The sequence below is a fragment of the Schistocerca piceifrons genome, chromosome 6 (assembly GCF_021461385.2).
Source record: "Schistocerca piceifrons isolate TAMUIC-IGC-003096 chromosome 6, iqSchPice1.1, whole genome shotgun sequence".
Classification (NCBI taxonomy): domain Eukaryota; kingdom Metazoa; phylum Arthropoda; class Insecta; order Orthoptera; family Acrididae; genus Schistocerca; species Schistocerca piceifrons.
Genome location: NC_060143.1, coordinates 378,893,706 through 378,915,534, shown reverse-complemented (window position 1 = coordinate 378,915,534; position 21,829 = coordinate 378,893,706). Strand labels below are relative to the sequence as shown.

The 21,829-nt window shown below is 40.8% G+C and overlaps 1 protein-coding gene across 3 annotated transcripts in view; it reads left to right on the top strand.

The window, feature by feature from the left end:
* Positions 1 to 8,653, top strand: part of LOC124802407 (ATP-binding cassette sub-family G member 1-like) — a 794,031-nt gene extending 785,378 nt beyond the window's left edge. For all 3 annotated transcript variants that reach the window (XM_047263167.1, XM_047263166.1, XM_047263164.1), the window contains one exon: positions 7,629 to 8,653. In XM_047263167.1, the coding sequence (XP_047119123.1) occupies positions 7,629 to 7,973 (345 nt within the window). In that variant the 3' untranslated portion in view covers positions 7,974 to 8,653. The remainder of the gene's footprint in view (positions 1 to 7,628) is intronic.
* Positions 8,654 to 21,829: the final 13,176 nt, after the last annotated feature.

The window sequence follows — 21,829 nt, the reverse complement described above, 5'->3', positions numbered from 1 at the left end:
TTCTACCCAAGTAAGTGCTTCCTTCATGTAGTGCACTCCTGACCTATCAAGGGAAGTCCTACAATTCCCCACCTGATAATGCAGATCCTAAAATCTGCAGCTAAGATCATCACAGACTTGACAAAACCTATGGTTCAGATCCTCCACTCAGATCCAAACCAAAGGACCAAAATCAACACTGGACACAACACTACAAACTGAAAACTCTGCTTGCACCACACACATGAGACCAGCTTCCTTTACCACCTCTGCCAGCTACCTACACAAACTAAGGATGGCCTCATAACATAAGTAATAGGTGTCATGGTGCCAAAGTGAGCCATAAATTGCAGACAACTGCACACTCAATAGCCATCTCCACACCTCAGATGACACCTCCCAGCAAATGTACCGAGTGCAAATTGGCTTTCTTTCCAACTGCGAATGCTATCTTACTGCAGAGCTCCAAAAAGTGCCTAATGTTGGAGCTCCCAATAATTAGCAAGCCCTCACCCACATGTGCCTGCTTGGACCTTACTGAAGGAACAGTCACCAGTTCACTCACAGGGCAGATAGGCGAGGCCAGGTGCCCAGCCTCCACATTGGCCTTCTTCCTCGAGTGACACAAATGCATTACCACCAGCCACTCACCCTGCTGTGAGTGCAGATCCACCATGTCATGTCCACTCGGAGGTGCCTCAGTGGCAGAGCTCGTGGGTGAAACAAGTGACACTTGAGGTATGCCATGTGACAGGCCAGATTCTCCACCACTGCTACACCCCAAGGAGCAGCCTGAAGTAGGCTGATTGTAGCCAAAACCACATTCAGCTGTTTGCAAACTGCAGCCAGCTGCTCCTACATCTGCACAAATCATGCACACGTCCTACCCCTCCTAGTAAGACTAACTGAAGAAGTAAATTATAAAAGATACCTTGATACCCTCCTTTTTACCATCCTGATGTGTCACCAATAGATGCTGATAGTTTAATGAAACATGTAGCTGGCTGTTCAGTAGAAATGACAACTGATCTATAGACTACCTGAATTTACACTTACAGAACATGGGGTTAAACTTCATAAATACAAAAAAAACGCAAAAAATTTAAACAATTTATATTACTAAGAAACCACAGGAAAAGCTAAATATATAACTTGCTGCCCTGGAGGTTTGTCATAGGTGATATCTGGAGCTGGATTGAGTGGCTAACTAGGCTGAACCGAACGGTTGCTTGTCTTGAAAACAAGCAAATGAGCAACTACTGCACTACTGACTGCCTGACTTTACACTTCCAAAACTTTCTTACTTACAAACACAAGATTAAACTTTGTAAATACAAAAACACACTCAGAATTTAAGAAATGTGTACTACTAAGAAATAACAGGAAAAGCTAAATATGTAAATTTGCTGCCCTCAAGATGTGTTACAGATGTCAGCTAGAGCCGGACTGACCATCGTCTGAACAGTTATCCCTCAAAACCGTTTACTCAGTTCTGCCGCGCCTCTATCATTACTGCAACTTAATGTAATACTGTGTTGGTGGTTTCTGATCAATTTCATATGTCATACCACATAAATGACAAGTGAATAATGATAGGGGAATGGCTGAACGAACAATCTAACCTTTATCTCCAGCCAGACATTACAAGTTATGAACCTAACTGATGGATTAATGCAGTGTCCCACGCTGGTACTCAAACAATTATCTTTATTTATGGTACTCAAACCATTATCTTTATTTATCTCAGCCAACAGACTGCCAAATGAGCAATCAGAGCTTACCCCATTGCCAAATTCAAAGCTTCAATCTGACAGTAACTCTCACTTAGTATTCATAACTTTAAAATTCTGGGTTCAATTCTGGATCCAGCACATGTTGTTTTTTCCTCCTTACCCAGGAAGGTTCATTTGGGCAAGCCATGAATTTAAAACACAAAGTTTTATTCTGGTACGAATGTGACACAGACACAAAAATCTTTTGACATTTCTTCTAACACTTTGAAACAACAGAAAGTTCAGATAGGAATATCAACAATATTATGAAAATGATAGATTGCCACTCACCATAAAGATGACACATTAAGTTGCAGAACAGGCACAATAAAAAACCTGTTACATATTGAGCTTTTGGCCAAAGCCTTCTTCAGAAAGAAGAACATATACATGTTCACACAAGTAAGCGCACCTCACACAAACCTAACCACTACCTCTGGCTGCTCTGGTCAGAATGCAACAGCATCGCATTGACAGAAGAAGCAATCTGTAGTGGGCAGGGAAGGCGGAGGATTAGCAGGATACAGGTGAGAGGAGAGGAGTCAACGGAGCCAGGCTTAGTATGCAGGGACTAGGTGGTCACTAGACATGACTGCCAGGTGCAGAGCCAAGAGGCTGGGACAGGAGGAGGGGGGGGGGGGGGGGCGGGAATGGGGAGCGAAACAGGAGAGAAGCATAGAAGTGAGAAAAGACTGATGGCTGTGCTGGCAGAGAGCAGTGCACGTTGAGCATGAGGGGATGTGAAATGGTAAGAAGTGACAAGACAGAGGGGGGTGGGAGGTGGGGCTGGTAGGTTACCATAGTTTGAGGTTTGAGGCTGGAATTATTTCAGGAGCAAAGAATGCGTTATAAAGATAATCTCCACCTTCGCAATTCAAAAAGCTGGTGGTGGAGGGGAGGATCCAGATGACTTGCATTGTGAAACAACCACTGAAATCAGGCATGTGATATTAGGAGGGGAGGATCTGGATAGCTCAGGTTGTGAAGCAAGCACTGAAATCAAGCATGTGATATTCAGCTGCTTGTTGTGCCACAGGGTATTCATTTTGCTCTTGGCCATAGTTTGGCAGCGGACATTCACCCTAGTGAGCACATGGTTGGTAGTCATACCAATGTAAAAATGCAGTGATAGCAGCAGATCTGATACATGACATGGCTTCTATCACAGGTGGCCTGGCCTCTCATGGCATAGGACAAACCTGTGAAAAGACTGGAATAGAAAGTATTGGACTGAGCAGTTTTTGCATGTGGGTCTTCCACAGGGATATGATCCTTGTGGGAAGGAGCTGGGATTTGGAGTGGCATAGAGATGGATTGAGATGTTATAGAGAGAAAACCACTTTATGGAGGTGGAAAGGATATTGGCTTGGATATCCCTCATTTCAGGCATAACAATAGATAATAAAAGCCTTCATGGAGGACGTGGTTCAGTTGTTCCAGTCTGTGCTGGTACTGGGTGATGAAGGAGGCACTTCTTTGCAGCTGGTTCTTGGGGGTCCCGGGAGAATTGAGTGTGTGTGGGAATATGGCATGGCAAATCTGTTTGCGGACTAGGTCTGGGGATAGTGCCCATGAAGTCCTTTGCGAGACCTTCAGCATACCAAGCATGGGAATTCTTATCACTGCAGATATGCCATCCCCGGATGGCCAGGCTATATGGGAAGGATTTTTTGGTGTGCTGTTGAAATGCAGGTACTATTGGTGGTTGGTGGGTCCAGTGTGGACAGAGGTGTGGATGCAATCGCACCTCAGGGACTGGTTGCTATGAGGAGTTGACGAGAAGGAACCCTTCGTAGTATCCAGAAACTGCCCAGCTGACCTTTTCAACTTGTCACATCCTCCTAAACTCCACACCAACACTCCACTAAATCTAGAGCTAAAACAATCCCAGCACACTGCTGTTAACTGTTCTGCCAAAATCATCAGATCAGCTGCATGGAAGTTTCAGTCCTACCCAAAAGCCTCTCATTTAGCCATACACCTAAATTTAACCACATTTGACTTGTAGAAGACCTACTCTCCTCTTCCCAATTCCTGTGATGGGAACACTTCTTTGCCACCAATCCCTCCAACCAAAGCCAACATAACTGCAACATTGAATCCTGCATTGCACAGATCATACCACCCCTATTCTCCTCCCAGGAATTCCTAACCTCCAACTTGGCCTCACCATCCTTCCCCAGGTCCCTTCCTAAGAGCACCAGCCTTTCAACAGAAGCCTCAAAACAGATCCTGACCTAATCATCCTAGCTGCAGACTGTAGTTCCACCACTGTCATTATGAATCACAGTGACTACCTGGCAGAAGGTCTCTGACTCCTCCACCTATAAACTCTGCCAGAGTGATCCCATCCCAGAAGTCCAGCGTAGCCTCTAATCACTACTTAATGGCTTTTGCCTTTCCCAGCTCACTTCTGAATCTATTTCCCTCCCCACCCCTATGACACCTCATACACTAAATTCTACATGCTTGCCAAAATCCACAAACCCAGCCATCCTGGATACCCCATTGTGGCTCATTATTGTGCTTCCACTGAAAGAATTTCATTCACCAACACCTCCAACCAACTGCCCAAAATCTTGCCTCCATATCAAAGATACCAATGACCTCCTTCATTGACTGTCCACCATCCCCATCCCCTTACCACCTGGATTACTACTTGTCACTGTTGATTCCATTTCCTTATACACCAACATCCCCCTTGCCCATAGTCTTGTTACTATTGAACGCTACCTCTCCCAATGTCCTTCAGACTCAAACCTCATTCCTCATACTCTTTACTAGCTTTATCCTAACACACAACTACTTATCCTTTGAAGGGAAAGTATATAAACAAATCTGCAGCACAGCTCTAGGCACCCATATGGCACGCTGCTATGCCATCCTGTTTATGGGCCACCTAGAGGAAACCTTTCTAGCCTCCCAAAACCCAAAACCCCTTGTATTTCAGGTTCATTGATGATAGCCTCATGTTGTGGAGTCGGCCAACACATATGCTCCTCATTCCTTCATAACCTCAACACCTTTCTCTTATGTGCATAATCTAATCCTCCTCAGCCTAGCATGCCATCTTCCTGGGTGTTGACTTCCTCCTCTCTGATGCCTCCTCCCAACATCTGCCCACATTAAACTCACGAACCACCAACAGTACCTGCATTTTGACAACTGCCATCTCTTCCACAACAAAAAACCCCTCCCACACATCCTATCAGGAACAGTATATCTGCACCGACAAGAACTCCCTTTCCCAGTATACTAAAGGTCTCAAAAAGCTCTTCACAGACTGGCAATATTCCCCGGACCTAGTTCACAAACTGATTGTCCTTACCATATCCCCACACATCCCCAAACCTCCCACCATCCCCAAGAGCTGCCACCCAATACTGCCCCAGACTGGAACAATGGACACCACCAAACTGTGTCAAGAACAAAGTTAACCACCTTATGGCATAACGCACAGCTGAACATAACATGCTCAATTTCAGAGGCTGCTCGCAACCCAGGCCATGGATTCTCCCCGCCATTACCAGCTTTTCTGAACTGTGCAGATGGGAGTTATCCTTATAACACATTCTACACTTCTGAAACAATTGTGGCCTCAACCTAGGCATCCTACAATCCCCACACTCTCCACCTAACAGTAACCCCTCCCCCCCCCCCCCCCCCCCCCCCACTGTACCATTGTATCACCTCCTCCCCATACATGACTCCTCCCTCTCACTGTGTGCCATTCTCTGCTAACACATGCAACCGTCTTTTCACCTTCTCTGCTCCTCTCCTTCTCCACTCCACCTCTGTCCCCCAAAGCCTCTTGATACTGCTCCCTGGTAGCCTTATCTTACCACCCTTTAGTCACTGCATGCTTCGCCAGGCTGTGCTAATTCCTCTCCCTCCTCGCCAGCACCCTGCTATCCCTCCCCTTTCCCATACCACTCCAGATTGCTGCTTCTGTAGGCATGACACTGTTGCATTCTGATCAGAGTGACCAGAGAGAACAGTCACGTGAGCGTGAGGTGCACTTGCCTGTGTGAATATGTCTGAGTTCTACTTTCTGAAGAAGGCTTTGGCTGAAACCAGGAAGTCTAGCAGTCGTTCTGTTATGCTTGTCTGCAACTCAGTGTGTCACCTTTACATTGAGTAGCAATCTGTCCTCTTCTAATACTTCTTTTACTCAAGACTACTCCCACATTTCTCATACGGAATTTTGCTTTATGAAGTCCTATACCATAACATTTATTGTGAATATGATCTACAAAAAGTGGAAGGAACTAGCTAACCAAAATACAGTCTGTCCTTAGGCCTATAGGTATTCCAGAATGAAACTTTCATTGTAGAGTAGAGGAGAAGGACACAGATATGGAAGAAATAACGGAGCAAGTCATGTGGCACGAGTTTGGTAGATCACTGAATTATCTCGGCTCATAAGTCAGCAGGAGTAGGTCATGTATTTTTGGGCTTGGAAATTTATGGAAGCTGTAGGAACTAGGTTATTTGTGAAGGTGTTAAAAATCTGTACACTGAGTGACTTGCCATGAGGTTTCCAGAAAATTTAAGGCACTTTACTAAATAAGGCTTGAGTCGACAAATGTGAAAAGAATCAGCTGAATAGTCTGTCATATTACACTCATAAACTGCAGAGCAGAATAATGTGTAGGTGAATAAAGAGAGAAGTCAAAGGACAATGGATAAAAATCACTTTGATTTTAGAAAATACAGAGGTATAAAAGAAGTTGTTCTGATATTGCATTTTATGATGTGAAGATAAATAACCTGGGCACCTTCCTAACATTTGCGGACCTGCAGAAAACCTGTAATGCTACAAGATGGAATAAAATGTTCATAATGCTGAGATGAAAGGGGCTAAAGTAAAAAGACAGAGGATTAACGTACAGCCTCTACAAAGCCAAAGTGTGAGGATTGGGTAAATTAAGAAAGGTGTAAGGCAAGGTTACAGATCATTACCACTATCACTTAACATTTAAAGAAAGGAAACAGTGAAGGGAGTGAAAGAAAATTCTGGAAGACAAAACAAGTGCAAGAGGAGCAGATACCATGCTTAAAGATGAAAGACAGGGTATCTATTCTGGCAAAATATTAGGAAACCTCAGAAGACTTGTTGAATGAAATGGTCGGTATCCCTTAGACAGAACTTGAATTAAGGATAAGACATATCAAGCTGAGTAGCAGAAAGAACAGGAATTTGCTTTACATCACAACTAAGAACAACAACAAACTGGTTAAAAGGCTGGTGAAATTTGAAGGTATAAGACATCACACTAAATGTGGTCCCAACAAACTTCACTCTTAACACTCATTTATTCCCACTGTAACAGCTAATAACTACATATTTAGAAAGAACTTTAACAACTAATTCACTATAGCTATAATATTAATTGCAGATACATCCTATTTTGTCCCCAAGAACTGCTATGTAAACTCCTTTGTACATAGACAACATGTCAATTATTAAATAATTCTATAAAAGCTCCATCTGGAAAGAGAAATGGAGATAAAAACTACACAGCATTTTATAGACTGTGGGAACTATAATGCAGGACATTTGTTTTTGGTTGACTTACATTACTGGAAACATTTCAAACAAAAATTCTAAAGTATTTATCAAATTTTGCAGAATAAGGAGGAAGATTACCATTTTATGACTTATTGATCTTAGCATTATAGCAAATGTAGCATTAACTCAATTATAGAGAAATGGGAAACAAAGTTGTTATTTGTTTAAGGGATCACGCTGAAATATTTTCCTTTTGCAACTGATCCATTTCTTCTGTTTCCGTATACGTGTATGTAATTATTCAGTTTCAATAAATTATTTTATACAACCTAGGATACTAACAATTTTCTTTTCTGTTTGAACAGGTTGCTGTTTTTCTTGGCCCAGTTTTGCTTGTTCTGATTTCAATGTTTGGATTCAACATATTTCACAAGGATATCCCATCTTCACTGGAGTTCATGTTCTACATCAGTTACTTCAGAGCTGCATTTCAAGGAATTATTACTGTCACTCTCGCTGATGGCCGAGATGAACTACCCTGTCCTGAAGATGTGTTATATTGCCATTATAGGTATACAAAAAAGTTTCTGACAGAAGTTGACATTTTAAATGTTGATGTAATGGGAAACCTATATATGATTTTAGGTGTGGCTGTGATGATGTATGTTGGTGCCTTTCTTTCTGTGTGGTATAAAGTTGCAAGGCGATGATTATATCATCAGTGGGCAAAGCTTTAGAATTGCAGTACAACTGAAGAAAAATGAAGCAGTATTTAACTTATTAGCCACTTGGTGCAAGTTTTACAAAACATGTGTACAACTATTAAAGCCATGACAGAACTAATGTGTTCCACAGGTGTGAAGTGTCTCAGTGACTGAGAGCATTCCTTAAATGATTAGCGTCAGTCTCAGGAAAGTGCTTGTTTTGCAAATAATGTGAAAACTTAATCATCATTTTACTGCACAAAACTCTGACCTGGAATGTAATCAGGAAATGTGTATTGCTTGTAGCATTTAATAAGTCTAAGACATATGCATAAATATTGCACAAGGCATATGGTGAAAAGAAAAGTTTTCTTAAGTGAAGGCTTAGTCAACTGAATGGCCTTGTTCCTCTGGAATGATTCAGCACATGTATGTAACTGCTCTTATGAAGAGTGTACTGTCACAATGACAGCAGTAATTTTGTAAAAATTATTATGTTTCACAGTTTTCTGTACGATTTGTTGTGTTATATTCCAGTTATTGGAATAGCAATAATTTATTTATAATATGTATGTCCTTTGTGTGTTATTTGTATGTATTTTATAGATAACTGTATATGATCTATATGCAGCACAATGAAAATCTCTGCCTAATTTAAGAAATAAAGTAAAACTTTTAAAGCATGATTTAAGTTTTATTTTTTGATAGGACCATACGCTTTTTGTTTTGTTTCAAAAGCGTCTTCAGTGGTCAGATTTTTCTGCTTCCTCTGCATTCTAAAGTTCTTCCTCAAGTAAGTGCTTGATTTTTGGAACATTACGCTTCATTGGCACTGGATACATTTTCATGTTGTGAGCAGGCACATACACAAAGTATACTCATAGGAAACTGACTGAAATGTAAGCCTGTCTCAACAGGCAAGTATGACATTACTATCTTAAAAAGCTGGAATAAGATCTTGACAATCTTCCAGTAAGAAATTCTGTAATCTGGCGATATATTATTAAAACAGTATGTTATCAGGAGAAAGAAAACTGGCATTCTACGGGTCAGAGCATGGAATGTCAGATCCGTTAATTGGGCAGGTAGGTTAGAAAATTTAAAAAGGGAAATGGATAGGTTAAAGTTAGATATAGTGGGAATTAGTGAAGTTTGGTGACAGGAAGAACAAGACTTTTGGTCAGGTGAATACAGGGTTATTAATACAAAATCAAATAGAGGTAATGCAGGAGTATTTTTAATAATGAGTAAAAAAAATAAGAGTGCAGGTAAGCTGCTACAAACAGTACAGTGAACACATTATTGTGGCCAATATAGACACGAAGCCCATGCCTACTACAGTAGTACAAGTTTATATGCCAACTAGCTCTGCAGATGATGAAGAAATTGAAGAAATGTATGATGAAATAAAATAAATTATTCAGATAGTGAAGGGAGACAAAAATTTAATAGCCATGGGTTACTGGAATTCGGTAGTAGGAAAAGGGAAAGAAGGAAACGTAGTAGGTGAATATGGATTGGGGGGAAGAAATGAAAGAGGAAGCTAACTGGTAGAATTTTGCACAGAGCATAATTTAATCACAGCTAACACTTGGTTCAAAAATCATGAAAGAAGGTTGTATACATGGAAAAAGCCTGGAGATACTAGAAGGTATCAGATAGATTATATAATGGTAAGACAGAGATTTAGGGACCAGGTTTTAAATTGTAAGACATTTCCAGCGGCAGATGTGGACTCTGACCACAATCTACTGGTTATGAACTGTAGATTAAAACTGAAGAAACTGCAAAAAGGTGGGAATTTAAGGAGATGGGACCTGGATAAAATGACAGAACCAGAGGTTGTAGACAGTTTCAGAGAGAGCATTAGGGAACGATTGACAAAAATGGGGGAAAGAAACACAGTAGAAGAAGAACAGGTAGCTTTGAGAGATGAAATAGTGAAGGCAGCAGAGGATCAAGTAGGTAAAAAGACAATGGATAATAGAAATCCTTGGGTAACAGAGGAGATACTGAATTTAATTGATGAAAGGAGAAAATACAAAAATGCAGTAAATGAAGCAGGCAAAAAGGAATACAAACGTCTCAAAAATGAGATCGACAGGAAGTGCAAAATGGCTAAGCAGGGATGGCTAGAGGACAAATGTAAGGATGCAGAGGCTTATCACACTAGGGGTAAGATAGATACTGCCTACAGGAAAATTAAAGAGACCTATGGAGAAAAGAGAACCACTTGTATGAATATCAAGAGCTCAGCTGGAAACCCAGTTCTAAGCAAAGAAGGGAAAGCAGAAAGGTGGAAGGAGTATATAGAAGGTCTACACAAAGGCGATGTACTTGAGGACAATATTATGGAAATGGAAGAGGATGTAGATGAAGATGAAATGGGAGATATGATACTGCGTGAAGAGTTCGACAGAGTACTGAAAGACCTTAGTCGAAACAAGGCCCCGGGAGTAGACAACATTTCACTAGAACTACTGACAGCCTTGGGAGAGCCAGTCCTAACAAAACTCTACCATCTGGTGAGCAAGAAGTATGAGACAGTCGAAATACCCCCAGACTTCAAGAAGAATATAATCATTCCAATCCCAAAGAAAGTAGGTGTTTGCAGATGTGAAAATTACCGAATTATCAGTTTAATAAGTCACAGCTGCAAAATACTAACTCAAATTCTTTACAGACGGATAGAAAAACTGTTAGAAGCTGACCTCAGGGAAGATCAGTTTGGATTCCATAGAAATGCTGGAGCACTTGAGGCAATACTGACACTACGACTTATTTTAGAAGATAGATTAAGGAAAGCAAACCTACGTTTCTAGCATTTGTAGACTTAGAGAAAGCTTTTGACAATGTTGATTGGAATACTCTCTTTCAAACTCTGAAGGTGGCAGGAGTAAAATACAGGGAGTGAAAGGCTATTTACAATTTGTACAGAAACCAGATGGCAGTTGTAACAGTCGAGGGACATGAAAGGGAAGCATTCGTTGGGAAGGGAGTGAGGCAGGGTTGTAGCCTCTCCCCGATGCTATTCAATCTGTATATTGAGCAAGCAGTAAAGGAAAAAAGAAAAATTTGGAGTAGGTATTAAAATCCATGGAGAAGAAATAAAAACTTTGAGGTTCGCTGATGACATTGTAATTCTGTCAGAGACAGCAAAGGACTTGGAAGAGCAGTTGAATGGAATGGACAGTGTCTTGAAAGGAGGATATAAGATGAACATCAACAAAAACAAAACTAGGATAATGGAATGTAGTCTAATTAAATCAGGTGATGCTGAGGGAATTAGATTAGGAAATGAGACACTTAAAGTAGTAAAGGAGTTTTGCTATTTGGGAAACAAAATAACTGATGATGGTTGAAGTAGAGAGGACATAAAATGTAGACTGGCAATGGCAAGCAAAGTGTTTCTGAAGAAGAGAAATTTGTTAACCTCGAGTATAGATTTAAGTGTCAGGAAGTCGTTTCTGAAAGTATTTGTATGGAGTGTAGCCATGTATGGAAGTGAAACATGGATGATAAATAGTTTGGACAAGAAGAGAATAGAAGCTTTCAAAATGTGGTGCTTCAGAAGAATGCTGAAGATTAGATGGGTAGATCACATAACTAATGATGAGGTATTGAATAGAATTGGGGAGAATAGGAATTTGTGGCACAATTTGACTAGAAGAAGGGATCGCTTGGTAGGACATGTTCTGAGGCATTAAGGGATCACCAATTTAGTATTGGAGGGCATTGTGGAGGGTAAAAATCGTAGAAGGAGACCAAGAGATGAATACACTAAGCAGATTCAGAAGGATGTAGGTTGCAGTACGTACTGGGAGATGATGAAGCTTGCACAGGATAGAGTAACATGGAGAGCTGCTTCAAACCAGTCTCAAGACTGAAGACAACAACAACAACAACAATAACAACATGTATTACCTGTGCTATTTGTTTGTACATAGTTCATATAAAAATGCAATAAAACCATACAAATTACACAAACAAACCTTTGATTGAATACTATCTATAGAAAAGAAACATTAGAGTTCAAAAATAAGACAAAGTAAAGTCAGATTCTCGATTGTGAAACTTTGGAAATACCAGAGGTCACATGCTAGTAGTCTTTACCAAGAACAACAATATATTAGTCCATAACAGATTCTTTCAGAAGAAAACTAATAGCATATGTACTTGGAAAGAACCAAATCGAACTCAAAATGAAGTTGATTTTATTGAATAATAAAAATATGTACAGCATGTGATAGTCCTAAACCACATCCAAGTAGAAGTGATCACAGACTCATAAAATGCACAGTCACATAAACAGGCTAATCAGGCAGTAAATTATAAATATAGATTATGACTGTTTATCTTGCCAATGGATTGGTAAGATTTGTCATGTCAAAATTTGTTTTAATACCTCTGCCATTAATCAATTCTGAAAAGGTGAAATTTCAGTACTGCCAATAGATACATGTAAAAGTGCATACAATAGCCCAGCTTTTGGAATTAATAATCCTTTTTATCTAGAAGAAGATAGGGATGGATTGTGAAAGATAAAGGGAATGGTTCCTCTCATACTGTGGTCAGAGAGGCTTCCCTTCCTTTTTAACCTTCTCAGTCCATCCCTCTTCCCTTCTTGAGGAAGAAACTATTAGTTACAAAAGCTAGAATGCTGTATATACTTTTATATGTGTCTGTCATAAGTACTGACATTTCTCCTGATAAGTACTATCCAGCAATTTTGTCTCTCAGTTCCATATTTTGTTGTGAGAATTCTCCTTTTGAAATACAATATTTTTCACATCTGAAACTTCTTGGTTTATAACCTTAAATTCCTGTGCTATGCTAGATGGTGCTCTCTTGTCACTGCAATCATTGGTTTGCAAGGCAAGTATGGAACTTCTGACTGAAAGCAAGGGAAAGACAACTAAATACTTGTAGAGAAATACAATTTTATTTGATATGTAACAGTATTTCTAAATTGATCAGGAGTATAATCAAGTAAAAACAATATTTGTGAAAAGGCAACATTACTGTATTATTTTCAGACACAACAGCACATAGCTATCATTTAATTTTGGTTAGCTTTATTCAGAATTTACTATTAATGGTTTTAAATTTAAAAAGTCATTATCAAATGGTTTGCAAGCTTCTATCAAAAAAGATAATATGTTGCTTTATAGATGAGTTTCCATGAGATGACTTATTATTATTATTATTATTATTATTATTATTATTATTATTATTATTAATGTCATCATCATCACATCATCATCATCATCATCATCATCCATGGTTCGTAGTCAAAAACAATGTACAGAGACCCACCATGTGTTTGATTGACTCATATTAAGTGGAAACAAAGTAAGTTCCAAGGTACTTTAGTATCAAAGATACTGTGACAGAGAAATATAGCATTGAGATATGGGACTTCAAGAAAAGAAGGCATATATTACTGCCAAATTAAATTTCAATAGGTGTTTTAGAACAAACATACAATATTTCTGAAAAAAAAGAAAAACCTTACATTTAAAGATTTACAACAAAATAATGTAGAAACAAATGCGTTTGAAGAAAGCGTGTACAAACACATTTGCCATTTGAATGGTGATGTCGACAGTGTATTAAAAATTTATTGTACAAGGTAATTTTGCTAAATGGAAACAAATTGCAGGAAACAATTCCTGAGAGGATAAGGAGCAAATAAAGTCATATCAGTCCATGCAAGGCAGTGCCCGGTACCAATATGTTCCAAAAAGCCACATGCAAAAATTCAGTTTTTGAGAGGGTCATGTCTTGGGTTCCATTCATCACAGAGATAAGAGGTCAAATGCTCTGGATAGCCTCGAGCATAGCAACCATATGTACACCTATCAAAAGAACTGGTGTACTGTAGCTTTCCTACAATACTAAATCAGAATTTAAATATTATGATATTATGCAAGTCCTTCAGGCCAGGCAAAGTGAGCAAATTGCCCCCTACCCCCCCCCCCCTTTTTTCCCCAGTCTAGGGTGGACCTTAGGTGGCTTATTTAAACACCATTTGGGCAATGGGCAGCTTATGAGAAAATCCTGGAAAACCATGATTATTGGGTACAAAAAGTATCAGTTGCTGGAATGGCCACTTCTACACTTCTATAATTTCTTTTCATGCCAGATCATCAAAAGTTTTGCATGTGTTCTTAAGATGGTGTTTTGGGAACCTTGAAACTTTTTCCATCATTATCTCTTACTGAAACCCAGGTTCAAAGTTACCATTCTTCTTCTTCTTCTTCTTCTTCTTCTTCTTCTTCTTGTGTCACGGCCTCTGTAGGACCACGGGTAGCCCCTTCGTGGACTGCATTTTTTCTTCTTCTCCTAGAACCTCTTTATTCTTTCTCTTCTCCTCTCCCGTTCTTCTTCCGAGATCTTCAGTTTCCATTTCTCCTGCCTGCTCCACTGGTGACATTCTAATCTTTTCCTGTATTCTTCTCTGTCATTGATCTGCAGCATATTTGTCGCTGTATATTTGTTCCTCCAATTTTCCTTTCCTTCGACCTTGATCCCCAATTCCAACCAGTCCTTCTGAAGCTCAACAACCCACTTGGTTCCTGTCTTTCCCCTTGTCCTCCCTGTTGTTTCCCACACTCTCTTCATCATTCTGTCCATACTCATCCTAACTACATGCCCAGCAAACCTTGCCCTTTTAAGTATGATTTCCCCGGATATTGTTCTCATGTTCCGGTACAATTCTTCCCTAGGTATTCGCATCCACCTCTCTCCACCTCTTTTGGGACCTAGTATTTTTCTCTCTTCTTTCTCTAGTTGTTCTGCCCCATTTCTTCCTAGTGTCATTGTCTCAGCAGAATATAATACTGCATCCTCTGCAGTGGTGTTTAATGTCTTTGTCTTGTTATAGGCGATCCTCAGTCCCACCTTTCTGGCTACCTTACTTAAGTCGTCGAGTTGTGTCTTTGCGTCTTCTTCTATCTCACTTACTATTGCTGTCATCTGCAAAGGCTAGGCAGTCTACTTGAGCCCTGTTGTCCTTTTTGTCCCCCACATGGGTCTTTGGTATTCCCATTTCCTCGTTTATTGCTCTCCACTGCCTGATCACTTCATCCAGTGCTATATTGAATAGCAATGGTGACAATCCATTTTCCTGTTTAACACCAGTCTTGATCTCAAATTCTTATGACAGTGCTCCTCTGAATCTCACTCTTGCTTTTGTGTCTGTCAGAATTTCTGTTATGAGTTCTTGTGTAGTTCCATCAAGTCCTCTGTTCTTCAGTATCCTAACAAGAGTCTGTCTGTTGACGGAGTCATATGCCTTTGTGAAGTCCACAAAGGTTATTACTGTCTTTTTGTTTTTTAAAGCCCTATGTTCTATCAGTTGCTTCAGGATAAATATCTGTTCTACACAACCTTTTCCCTTCCTGAATCCCGCTTGGTAGTCGCCAACTGTACTTTCTACCTGTTCTTCTACTCCCTTGAGAAATAGTTTTGACAGCACCTTGTATCCAACCTCTAGTAGCGATATTCCTCTGTAGTTGTTTGCATCTCTCTTGTCCCCCTTCTTGTGTATTGGTACTACAATTGCATTCTTCCATCCTTCTGGCAACTTCTTTGTTCTCCAGATCTGGTGAATTATGTTGGTCATGTTGTCTATTGCTTTGTTGCCTCCCCACTTTATCATATTGGCTGCTATACCATCTTCTCCAGTTGCCTTATTATTCTTCAGATCGCTTATGGCATGTGCGACTTCATCCCTCGTTGGAGGGCGTGGCTCTCTCTCTTCTGTGTCAGTCCCCAGTTCCAGCTCTTCTTCAGGTGGTTCACAGTTCAGCAGGTCGTGAAAGTGCTCTGCAAAAATCCGACAGTTACCATACTTATGCACATTATATCCATCTGAGGTATAAATGTAGTTTTAACTGGTATAGTGAACACATGATAAGGGTTTTGAGGTCACCCAACCATGTTTTTAGTCAGCATTTTTTCACCAATTAAATTTTATGATGCACTGCATCTGTACGATGGGCACTTTATGCCTGTACAAATATGCCAAAGGGATATTGCAGTGACAAAAAATGAGCTAAAAAGGGTCTTAACATGCCTGAAAAGAACTTAAAATGACTGCCAAAAATTATATAAAACTGGAACCACTGCAAATTCAGAAAAACATTTCTAATGTTTTTACTCTTTTAAGATGCAAACCATAAGTCTTGTATGTTTGTTGAATTGCAATGAATGAACAAATGAAGTATCCAGAAAAAATGCAAAGCAAACAATTTTGTGTTAACCTTATACTATGTGTACAAGGGGAAGGGGAAGGGGTAGTACTGTGTGGGTGGGGAGAGAGATGAACATTGTCTGGTGTAGTGTGCAGTGACTAGACTCCTACAGGAGCAGTGTCAAGATGATGTGGGGCGGGAAGATGGGGAAAAAAGGAACAAAAAATGAGAGGAGCAAGGAAAGACAGGTGGATGCATTGGCAGAGGTCTGCAAATAAATAGGGTGGGAGATGAGAATGGAGAGAAGATGATAGGATGTAGAGGGTGGAAACTGTTGGGTGGAGGGTGTGGGGACAGTATTATACCACAGGTTGAGGCCAGGATAATTATGAGAGCAGAGAATGTGTTGTAAGGATAACACCCATCTGCACAGTTCGGAAAAGCTAGTGCTGGAGGGAAGGATCCAGATGGTTTGGGTAGTGAAGCAGCCATTGAAATCAAATGGGTTATGTTCAGCTGCATGTTGGGCCACAAGGCAGTCTACTTTGCTCTTGGCCACAGATTGGCGGTGGACAGCTGGTTGGTAGTCATACCAGTACACAAAGCTGTGCAATGATTGCAGCAGAGCTGGTAAATGACCTGGCTGCTTTCACAGGTGGCCCAGCCCCTGGTGGGATAGGTTAAGCCCGTGACAGGACTGAAATGGGAAGTGCTGGGTGGGAATACTGGGCAGGTTTTGCACCTGAATTTTCCGCAGGGATATGGCCCTTGTGGCAAGGGTTCGGACTGGGAGTGGCATAGGGATGGACTAGGATGTTGTGGAGGTTGGGTGACTGACAGAACACCACTTTAGGAACGGTGGGTAGTACCTCGGTTAGGATATCTCGTGATAGATAATCAAAGCCCTGGCGAAGGATGTAGTTCAGTTGTTCCAGTCCGGGGTGGTACTGGGCTATGTAGACAACTTCCTTGCTGAGTATGCTGAGGATCTCATCAAGGTCTTCACAGACAGACACTATCCACCAGACCTAGTCTGCAAACATATCTCCTTTGCCATTTCCCGCCACGACCCCAGTCCTCTCATCACTCCAAAAACCAGCCACAAAGGAGTGTCCCCTTTGTCACCCAGTACCAACCCAGACTGGAACAACTGAGCCACATCCTTCATCAGGACTTTGATTACCTATCATCGTGCCCTGAAATAAGGGACATCCTACTCGATATACTTCCCATCCCTCCTAATGTAGTGTTCCATCACTCACCCAACTTCCACAACATCCTAGACCATCTGTGTGCCACTTCCAGTCCCAACCACTTGCCACAAGAGTCATATCCCTGTGGAAGATGTGGAAGACCCAGGTGCAAAACCTGCCCAATCCACCCACCCAGCACTTTCTATTTCAGTCCTGTCACAGGCTTAACCTACCCACCAGGTGTCGGGCCACCTGTGAAAGCAGCTCTGCTGTAATCATTACACAGCTTTTTTTTTTTATTGGTGTGACTACCAACCAGCTGTCCACCAGGATGAATGGTCACTACCATACTGTGGCCAACAGCAAAGTAGACCACACTGTGGTACAATATGCAACTGAACACAACACACTTGATTTCAATGGCTGCTTCACTACACCAAGCCATCTGGATTCTTCCCTCGACCACCAGCTTTTCTGAACTGCACAGATGGGCGTTATCCTTACAACACATTCTCCAATTCCATAATTATCCTGGCCTAAACCTATGGTAACATATTGTCCTAGTACGCTCCACTCAACAGTTTCCACCCCATACATCCTATCATCTCCTCCCCATTCTTGTCTCCCGCTCTGTTTATTTGCCAATACAACCACCCGTCTTTCCCCACTCCTGTCATTTTTTGTTCCTTTTTACCCCACCTGCCTGCCTCATAACATCTTGACACTGCACCTGTTGGGGTCTAGTCCCTGCACACTCCACCAGACAGCATTCATCTCTCTCTCCCCACCTGAACAGTACTTTCTCTTCCCCTTCCCCTTCCCCACTCCCTCCAGATTGCTGCTTCATCCTAAATGGTGTTGCATTCTGGCCCGAGATGCTGAAGTTAGTGGTTGTGTGTGCATGATGTGTGCTTGCTTGCTTTTGTATGTGTGTGTGGGGGGGGGGGGGGGGGGGCTACATGTGAGTGTCTTTTAATCATCCCATCTCTAACTTGATGTGTCTTCTTTACAGTAAGTAGCAATCTGTCTTTTTCTACATTGTTGTTTGTTGTTATATGTGTCAAAGTATATAAATGTGTCAAAACTTTACTGACCTATAGAATTCATTTTATATAAGCAGAGCCGGCCGGTGTGGCCGTGCGGTTAAAGGCGCTTCAGTCTGGAACCGCGTGACCGCTACGGTCGCAGGTTCGAATCCTGCCTCGGGCATGGATGTGTGTGATGTCCTTAGGCTAGTTAGGTTTAAGTAGTTCTAAGTTCTAGGGGACTGATGACCACAGAAGTTAAGTCCCATAGTGCTCAGAACCATTTGAACCATTTTTATATAAGCAGCAGATCTTGATGTAGCAGTGCAAAGAAGGGAACCAGAAGAAAAATTCTCCTATCAAAACACAAAAAAGGCAAATATGTTCTTCTTTAAAGACTCTGACAAAAAAGTGGGGAACCAGTTGCCTCAATCCTCTCTCTGCCTTCCTCACCAAAAATTTTGGCTTGTGAACATATTTGCAATTTTTTGTGCTGAAAGAGAGTGGCAGAGAGACAGGGATGGTGAAGAGAGAGGAGATAGATCCAATGGGAGAGAAAGAGAGAAGAACCAATGATGATGGTAGAGAGAAAATGGCAGTAAGAGAGAGAGAGAGAGAGAGAGAGAGAGAGAGAGAGAGAGAGAGAGAGAGATATATATGGTTGAAGACAATAGCAGTGGAAGAAAAAGAGAGGGCAGACAGTGGAAATGAAAAATACTGATGAGTGGAGCTTACACAGGTTTGGTGGGTTTGGACTCTCCCCGACTGACATACATTAAGATGTACATATAGGGGAGGACACGTTCTGGACTGACATTTTTAACACGTGGATATAGAGGAAGAAATAAATTGGATTCCCATAATCTTTGACCTTCCAAGGATTTTTTTCCCCGCTCTTACATCTGACCAGGAGCAACACATACCAAAGATATTACAAAACCTTCCCAATAATAATAATAATAATAACAATGATAATAATAAGTAATAACTGACACTAACAACAACAATAATAGTAAAGGACATTTAGAATGATATCGATTAGACTACCACATTTGAAACTATATTTAGTATTATCAGAAGCAGAATGGATAAAGAAAGGGAGACTGGAATGACAGTGACAGTTGCTGATAGGGAAAAATAATAATAATAATAATAAGAGAACTCTTCCAACAAGGCATATGGAAAAGTTCTATGGGAGAGAGACTGATGAGAATGAGATGCACAGAATGTAGGAGAGATGGTTATTATAATAGAAGATGGATCATTAGCTGTTTTTTCGAAGTTTGAAAGGAATTTAACTTCGCTCATATTTTGAGGAAGATTGTTACAAATTCAAGTTCCTGATACAGAAAATGATTTAAAAAACATGGCAGTGCTACTTGATGGTACAGAGAGAATTTTACTTTGTTGAGAACAAGTATTTCTGCTGTGCTGCTGAGATAGTAGAGTAAAAGACAAATAAGAGGGAGTTCAATGATTGAGAAGACAATGGAGCAAACATAGTGTGTGTAAGTCTCTACACTTAATAGAACACAGCTGTCATAATTATTGGTAGGCAGGTATGATATGGTCGACAAAGCATGCATGTGTCATACACAAGCATTCATTGCCAGTTCCAGCCTGCATAAGCTACTGTACAAAACTCCATGGAGAATGGCATTACCATAGTCAAGTATGTGGAGTATTAGTGTCTCTATGAGCTTCTTTCTAAGCTTGAAAGGCATACTTTTTTACATTTCTGTAGTGACTGAAGTGCAAGTATGGTGGAGGCAGAGGCAGTGGGAAAGAAAAACAAAGGGAGATAGTGTAAGCGAGAGAGGAGACAGTGGCTGTGGGATATACTGTAAACCAATGGAAGAAAAAGAAGACAGTGGGGGAGTAGCATATATAGTATTATCAGAAACAGTACAGATAAAGGAAAAGGAGAAGATTTCAATGACAGTGATAGTGGCTGTTAGGAAAGGACAGAATATAAATAGAGAACACTGCCGACAAGTCATAGGGAAAAGTCTTGGGGAGGAGCTTAACTGCAGTTCTATTCGTATTTACATACATAGACAGTGGCAGCAAGAGGAAGATACTGCATATGAAGTTTACTCTACAAAGAGAGACTGGGTAAAAGGATTTATAAAATATTTTGCATTGTAAGAGTGTGTATTATGTTCAAATGCCAAAATTTTTGGGGAGGGAGGTGGAATGAGGATTGAGGCAGCTGGTTCTTCACTATTCTGCCAGATCCTTTTAAAGAGGAAAATATTCACTTTTCTGGGCTCCAATAGGAGCATTTTTCCACTGATGGACATATGGCCAGAAATGTGTTCCAAGGGAGGTAATCCCACTTGAAGGTGGAGATAAAAGATCTTTGACAATGTAAGTTTCAATGACTGAAAACACACTGAGAACACACAAGGCAAGTGGGAATGTTCTCTCTGAACTAGTGTTTTAGCTGTATGGCAGCAGTGAACTATCAGCACCAGTTCAACCTCAATGCACATTGGGGATTATTGGCAATTGCCTCATGAGACTAGTCATCCATCCACAACACCTCATGCATATCTGCACTTCTTGCAGGTGGCCTCCCCTGCTGGAACACATTTTTGGTGGTATGAGGGGTATTGTTGCTACTATATGATGACGCTCCAGTTCACTTCCGCATTTCTGTGTGGAGGTGTCTTGACAATACCTATGCTGCCCACACACTGATGCTGAACCGGTGCTACTGATTTGTTACCACCATACCACTAAAATACTTGTACAGGTAGAACATTCCCATCTGCCTGGTGTGTTTCATGTACACTTTCAATCACTTGAACACCTACACTGTCAAAGATCTTTTATCTCCACCTTCAAGTGGGTGTAACACTCTTGGAACACATTTCTGGCCATATGTCCTTATCCTCTCAGGAATTATTTCCTGCAGCCTATCCCTATTTAGCAAAACCACCCTGTTCATTCCCTGTCAGGAAACTGAATGATCACAATAAAGAGAGACAAGGATTAGTACCTTAATCTGCAGATAGGTGGAGAAGCTCTATTTGCAGAGATGTATGGAAAGTATCTCGTGGATTATTTTTTTAGAAAAGAAATATTAGCCAACTTGGTCTGCTCCCTGAGGACATCATCAGGGAAAATGTGTGTGTGTGTGTGTGTGTGTGTGTAAATATATGAAGATGTTCTTTATTCTTGTTTCAAAACTTGTATCTGTGTGTGACCAAAGTAGAACTTTGGCATGAAGCATATTTTAGCTTGTATATTTCTAATTATCCCCATCTTCAGTTTCGCTCCATTCTCCAACTACAAAAATGACATCATCTTTTGGTGCCCACAGCAATAGTTCACACAAATCTCCATAGAAATGGTCAATAACGTCCTCTTCAGAATCAGTGATTTGCATAGAAACTTGAATGACTGTGATGTTAAGAGACTGACCTTGAAATCTGATGGAC